General features: G+C 45.1%; 1 protein-coding gene across 1 annotated transcript in view; it reads left to right on the top strand.

Moving 5' to 3' along the window:
- The window catches only part of CUNH8orf76 (chromosome unknown C8orf76 homolog), a 9,190-nt gene that overhangs the window by 322 nt on the left and 1,975 nt on the right, over positions 1–6,893 (top strand). Inside the window, exons 2-4 of the mRNA XM_019528122.1 lie at positions 1,300–1,395; positions 3,144–3,287; positions 4,071–4,579. Coding sequence (XP_019383667.1) covers positions 1,300–1,395; positions 3,144–3,287; positions 4,071–4,579 — 749 coding nt within the window. The remainder of the gene's footprint in view (positions 1–1,299; positions 1,396–3,143; positions 3,288–4,070; positions 4,580–6,893) is intronic.

Genomic DNA, 6,893 nt, shown 5'->3' with positions numbered 1-6,893 from the left:
GAGACAGTGGGGGGGAGAGGCCTGTCACCTGGGGTGGGGGAGGGGCTCCGGGATCCCCGGGGGTTTCTGCAGACCCCGCGGCCTGGCCCTCCCGGACCAGTCTTCGGTCTGTCTGAGCCCCGCGGGGGCTGCCCTGGTGGGAGCCCGTAGGGCCGGCGGCTTGCAGCCACGCTGCCCCCTCATAACGGGAAAATCCCGGCTCGGTGTCACGAGGTGTCCTCCTGGCCCCCGATGAGCGAGCAGCTGCGGGTTCGGTTCAAGCAGCAGCATAATGAGACGGGGGTGAAAGGCAGGGAGGGACGACGTGCGATGGGAAAGGCAGGGCCGGGTGCGTGTGGCACGGGGGTGTTGATGCGTGGCTGGTTGTAGAAAAAGCAGTAAAGAAGGGGTGGTGTCGGCATCTTATAAGTAGCCAGTAGTTGTCAAAGTCATAAATAGGCAGAGAACAGAAGGTGTAAAGCAGTTTAAAAACAAAGGGCTAAAAGGACTGAAGGGCACCTGGAACACGTCCCTCAGTGTCCCAGCACGGCTCCGAACCGTCTAATCACCTCAACGTGAAGCAGAGTAACTAGTGCATTTCTTATATGCTGAATAAACTTACATTTGTGGAGGAAAAACTCTCCTTCTTGAGCGATCTTTTTCTCAACCCACTGGTTCCCCAGTCCAAGGGTTTGGGATAACCCCATGAAGCTCCCTCTAGCTTTTCTTCATGTCCTTCAGGTCGTGGGGCCCTGCCCTGCTTCAGCTGTGGCTGCAGGGGCCTTGAGCACACTTGGGAGTTGGCAGTGGTCTGTCAGGGAAAGTCGTAGGAGCGTGGCATGGAAGATGACCAGCTGGTCCCACTGACACGCAGCGCTGCCCTGCCTGCCCAGCGCTGCCTCAGGCGGAGGGGAGGGGATTGATAGGCTTCTTGTCTCCCTAGGCTCAGCCGGAGGACGATGGAGCGAAGCCTGTGCCACTTGCTGCGCCATGTGGCAGGCACACGTGAGCTGATGCGGGTACCAGAAGCACCAGCAGAGTCTGCATGAGCTGATTCGCCCTCATGCCATCTGTGTTTGCAGTTAGCTCAGTGTTAGCTTTGGGTGTGCCTCATGTGCTCTTAGGCCCAATTCTGCCTTTTTATTTTTAGTGATGGAGATTTTAAGTATGGGGCGCACCTGGAGGGCCAGTATGGCAGATCAGCCTCTCAGTTCAGTCCACACACAGAGTTTTTTTCATTAGCTGTTTTCACAGTAGCCAAGTGAAAATCATCAGTTCATTTTCCAGCAGATACTTGAACGTTTTATTTTATGTTTTCAGTGGTTTTGTGAGGCATCAGATTGCAAGGATGACGTTGAAATTCTGACTGCCAAGAAATTCTGCGGTGATCTGGCCTACCGGCAGCGAGCCTTTCAGGTACCTTGCTTTACCAGTGCTAAGCAGGCTTGTAAGGCAAAGTGCGATCTTACTCTGTACACAGAGAGCTCTGTTTCTGTGGTCCTCGAGGCAAATAGATAAGACTCAAAATAGATAAGCCCTTAAGTGGATAGGGCTCCAAACATTAAATGGAACTCACTGCACGTTCTACCTTTTAGCCAAAGCTTTGTGGCTAGAGCAGTGATTCTCAGGCAGGGGTACAGAAGCACCCTAGGGTGCCATGAGATCCTTTCAAGCGTGCCACAGGGGGTCATGCAATATTTAGCACTGTTAGGTGTACAGACACCTGCCTGTGATTCACAAGATAAGCCACGAGATTTCAAATAGGAATCTAACAAGATTGAACCATTGGGCTAGAGCACTTGGCCAGAATGTGAGTTACTCAGGGCCACCTCCCTCGTTTGCCAGAGGGGATAGGTCCCAACAGCTCCCATCCAGGAGAAATGCTGGTGAGTTGCTCTTAATTCTGCCTGTCACAAGCATTCTGCTTGTTTTTGTATTGAATAATGAGGTATTCAGAGAGAGAGAGGCTAGCAGTACTCTATATAGTCTCCTACAGGAATATCAACGATATGGCTCATGGGACCATGTCATCCTGCCCCAGGTGCTGCTCCTGGATCCCAGGGCAGTCCTACAGGCCACATATAGCACTTGCTGGACTGCCCATGTATTCAGGGCCTGGGACCCATGCCACAGGCAGCCCCAGCGTGGCTGCTTCAAGAGCTGTGCAGCATGCGACACCTGCCGCAGCCAGTCTGGGACCCATGCCACACACAACTGGCCTGGCATCCCAGACTGGCCAGAATTGGCATCAGATGCAGTGTGGGTCCAAGAGTGGGCCCCCCTGGGTGCTGGAACTTGACATCCAGGGAGGGAGGTGGTCTGTTGGCAAGATCTGGTCCAGGGACTGGATTTGTGCTACTCATCTGGCCTGCCAAGCCAGATGAATTTGACACCCCTGGTCTACTGATAAGAAGAGGGGAGTGGGGAAGGGGAAAGACTTAAATTCTAGTCTCTGCTTCAGTACAGATTAGCTGTGAAATACTTAAATACTAATTGGAGCCCTGGTGAGTGCCCTAATCACCATGCTGTACAGTACTATTGCTCAGGCTCACCTCTCTGGTCCAAGGAATATTTAATCATTCTCTGCAAAGTGGAGCAGCCCCAGCAGGTGCCATTTAGAGTAGCCTACCCTAGAGTAACCCCTCACTTGGTGATTTAGGGGATTTACCTGAGAGGTGGTAAAATCAGATTGAGATCCCCAAGGTGAGAGGAGAGATTTAAACACCCGTCTCCCTCTCCTGGCATTGGCACCCTAACGGCTGAGCTATTGGGTAAAAGGAAGGTTCTCCTCTGGCTGTCCCTTGTGTGGGGCCTGGTGCAGTTGGCCCAGGCCTGTTGATGAGACAGGTGCCTTGTGTTTGTGAAACCTGAAGGGGAGGGAGATGGAGGAGCATGGCATACATACATACTCATCATAAGCAAGACTTAAGCAGTTCCAGGCATGCCCACAAGCAGACCTGTGCATGCCCAGACACTCTTAAGTCCCTGTAGACTTCACTGGTAACTTAGCAGTAGTTTTGAGGCTTGACCTGAGTCTTCCTTGTGTGGTCTTCAAATTCCTCTGGTTGTAGCTTTTTGTCCTTATTATTATTATTTTACTCCTGCTCAGCCCTGTTTCCTATTGCTTTTTCATTTAACTTTTACTTTTGCAAACTGCCTTCTAGAAAGCTCTGGCTGAATATTCTAGCTGTCTGGTGCTGTTACCTCCCAGTAATACTGCGATGAGAAGAGATGTCCAGGAGGGCCAGGCTCGGTGTTTAGCTCACCTAGGAAGGCACCAGGAGGCTCTGGATATTGCAGAAAAACTGGTTAGTTGTGCATCCTTTCCCCCATACATAGCCAGGCTCTGTCCTCTTTCTGCATATGCCATTTTCCAGAAAAAACTTTCTTCATTTATTAGACCCCTCTGTGACCTCAGTGCTTGGAAGGGAGGTGTCACCGTAGGTATGTGCTTTCTTTAGAAACCAAGGCATTGCTCCACAAAGCTATTGCAGCTCACTCACAGTGTGGGCAGGTAGTCCTGGAGAGGTCTACACAGCCTGCTCTGTAGGCCAGAATTAACATAATGGGATAGTGGCTGCAACAACAGGGATGGTAAATGTACAATTAGTATCTTCGTGTCACAAGTGTCACTCGCAGTTTATGTTCCGCTTTTATTTCCAAATGTTCTCTTCCCAAACTGACCCTCAAAGAAATATCTTCCCCCAAGAACAGTTCTGACTCCAAAAAGGAAAATGTTCCAGAGACTCTGGACACCACTGCTAGTGCTGATTTTATGTAAAAGTCACTTGCATATGGCCGAGGGGGGCCGTATATGAAACTAGATAATTCAAGGCTCAGCCTGTCTTTCAGGTTGGTATGAAGCACCCCCAAGGGAAATCCATTCAGCAGATAGGTTATACCATTTTATCCTAATGGATTTAGCAGAATTAAAATATTCTGGACAGTTTTTCCAAAATTAATTGAATATCATAAACAAGATGCCTTGGGAGAGAGATGTTTATCACTTGCTCTGAAAATTATATTTCCGTGCTACAGAGGACTGAGTTCTTTCTGATATTGGCTTTTAATCTGCTGTCTTTTGTTTCTAGAGGGATTGGGCAACTAACACAGATCATTTAACAACTGTACTCAACTTGCAGTTTGCCATATACTGTAATCTGGAAAATACTGAGGAAATGATCACATGTCTACAGCAACTAATCTCTTTGCATACTTTTAACCCTTGGTATTGGAAGTTACTTGCTGAGGCTTACATGAGCCTTTTGCAGACTCCATTGTTCATTTCAGAAATGAAACTCAATCAGTGCAAAGATTTTGCTGCAAACAACCACGTTGTTGAAACCTCATCAGGAAAGGAAATGAGCTTTCAGTGTCCCAAACTGCACAGCTGGGAAGATTTTCAGTCAAGACGTGCTACAGAGAGAAAGGATGGGGATTTTGTATTTTGTAGTGCTAACCAAACAGGACAAGGATCTCTTTGTACCATGGAAGAATTGAAACCACAGAACAAAATGAAACATGCCACCTTTATGTCCTGTGGACAGGAAGCATTGAAAGATGTTGGGATAAAGGCATGTGCCTCATTTGTCAGAACAAGGTAACTAAATATATAATTAAAGGCAAGTGTTATCTAGGCTCGGGGCCTGAACACATGGTACATTTACACTGGTTTAATTTACATCAATTTTGTACACCAGGGTAAATTACACTGAGCTCGGGAGTGGATGGATGAGCAACTATCCTATGTTTGCTGCAGGTATTTAGGAGCTGTTAAGCACATTGCTTGTATGTGGAGGGAAAGTAGCAACTGAGCAAACCCCAGGATAATCTGCAAAAACACTGTGCACATATTGGTGTAACCAACACCAGTGCAGCCTTACCCTTCATTTTTCCAGATATAAGTAAGTTACACAAGTTGTAGAGCTGGACATTGTGTACAGTCTGCCTTAACATCACTTACATCTTAAAATCAGTGATATAAGTGTGTTGTGTGTCCCTGGTCTTGGTTTAAAACGTTGGTTCACTGGCTTAAAATATCTGGGAACAGCTCTCACTTTCTCGTGGACCAGAACACATCCTTATCACTGAGACTTTTAATTGGAAACATTCTAAAGGCACACGGGGCCTGATGTTCACAGAGCAACCACGGATTGCTTTGTACTCCATGGACTGAAGTTTGGGCGACACTGGTATAAAACAGCTTTCCTATCAACATTTTGCAGGGCAATTTAGAGATTACCTCTACTGTTTGAAACACAAATGTGGCAACGTTTTATTGTGGGATGACCACTGGGACATGAAGCTCACCAGCCTGGCTTTGCTGTGTAAAATGAGTTTGATGCAAAAAGTAAACCACATTTTTTAATGGGAAGGGGCAAGTAAATTCATTCGTGGCTTTTGGTTGTTTGCTTTAGTTCCCTAAGATGTTGGTACTGCTCAAGGATTCAAAAAATATGTCTTCTCAGTGACATACTTTTAAAGGGGTGTAGGTTGTACTTTAAAATACTTTTAAATAATTTTATTTAGAAGCTTTCCTATACTTACACTGAAAATACTGTTGCTTTAATAGTACTGCTGCTTTTAGTTTGGGAATTCAGGCTCCAGCAGTTGAACTTCTCAAGAATATGGGATAGCCAACCTCCCTCCTGGGATTACAGCCTGTGTTATTTGGTTGAAGCTTAGATACTTGAGTGAGAATTTTAATAATTCACCAATTTTCATAATGGATGAGGCTGAAAAATAAGTCCTGTGACAGTTGACTGACAGGAGTGCACTGAAATGCATCAGCATTTCTCTCTCCCTTTTCTTGCTGCCCCAAAAACAGAAACCTATACCTAAAGCATAATCTTTGAAAGGGGTAAATGGAGCCTGGTTTTTGTCAGATGATTTCTGTCCTTGCCTTTCAGAAATAATTTGTCAGTGAATATGTTAAAGCCATATTGTGGGCTTTTAAAGTGTTTACAGTGAATGCCTTATAACAGATGAGGTATACCCATCCCTTGAGGGTGGTAAAAACAGATTGAATAATTTATATTTCCAACTGTGCTAGAACTAAGAGAAGGTGACTTTTAATTGAGTTCTAGAGAGGCTTGGTGGGTCGAACACTCTTTGGGATATTAAAACTGCATTCAGACCAATACTATTTTGTTCTGCATACGTCAGTGTGGAGAGTTCAGTTTCAGTTACTTAGAAACACTGATTTGCCCTCATCGTGTACAGTTCTTCTGAATGATATGTATTTTTATTCCCTATACCACGTACCATCATGCGTCTCCTAACAAAAATTAACTTTCAGTTTTTTCCCCTGGAAAACTATTTGCCAAATTCACAACTAGTTTTGGTTATCTTGAATCTGGCTTTTTTTGACACATATATTTGGCTAAAAAAATCTCACCTAGTTCTATTCCGCACTAAACTTTTTGATTTTTCTTTTCCTAAAAGTCCTGCCTCAGAATATAACTGAGCTAAAGTAACAAAAAGAAAATCTTTTGTAAATAAAGTTAATATTTGAGTTGTTTTTTAAACTATATTTAGCACTTAAGTACAGGTAAGCTGTCGTGGACTCACAGGTTAAAGATATGTGATATCCCCTCTCCTGAAGGCTCTTTACAGTAGTTGTTTGAGATTCAGTCTTCAACATGTTACTGTTTTCTGTAACTGGCCTTTTAAAGAAATAAATGGGTTTGCCCAGTCAGTTTTGTGGGCGCCAGAATCTGCCCTGTAAATTACGATACTGATTCTAGCAGTACTTCCTTTGAAGCAGGAACTATTGGGAAAGATTGTAGAACCACATCTCAGCATTGGGTTTTGTGGGTGAGATAACTCAGAGTCAAATCTGCTGCTTTCTCTTAAAAATTAAGTTCCTAGCTTTTATGGTAAAAAAAAAAAAAAAAAAAAAAAAAAAAAAAAAA

This window comes from Gavialis gangeticus, unplaced genomic scaffold (genome assembly GCF_001723915.1).
Source record: "Gavialis gangeticus isolate Ggan-Ray unplaced genomic scaffold, GavGan_comp1, whole genome shotgun sequence".
NCBI classification, from domain to species: Eukaryota; Metazoa; Chordata; order Crocodylia; family Gavialidae; genus Gavialis; species Gavialis gangeticus.
This window is presented reverse-complemented; position numbering and strand designations above follow the sequence as displayed.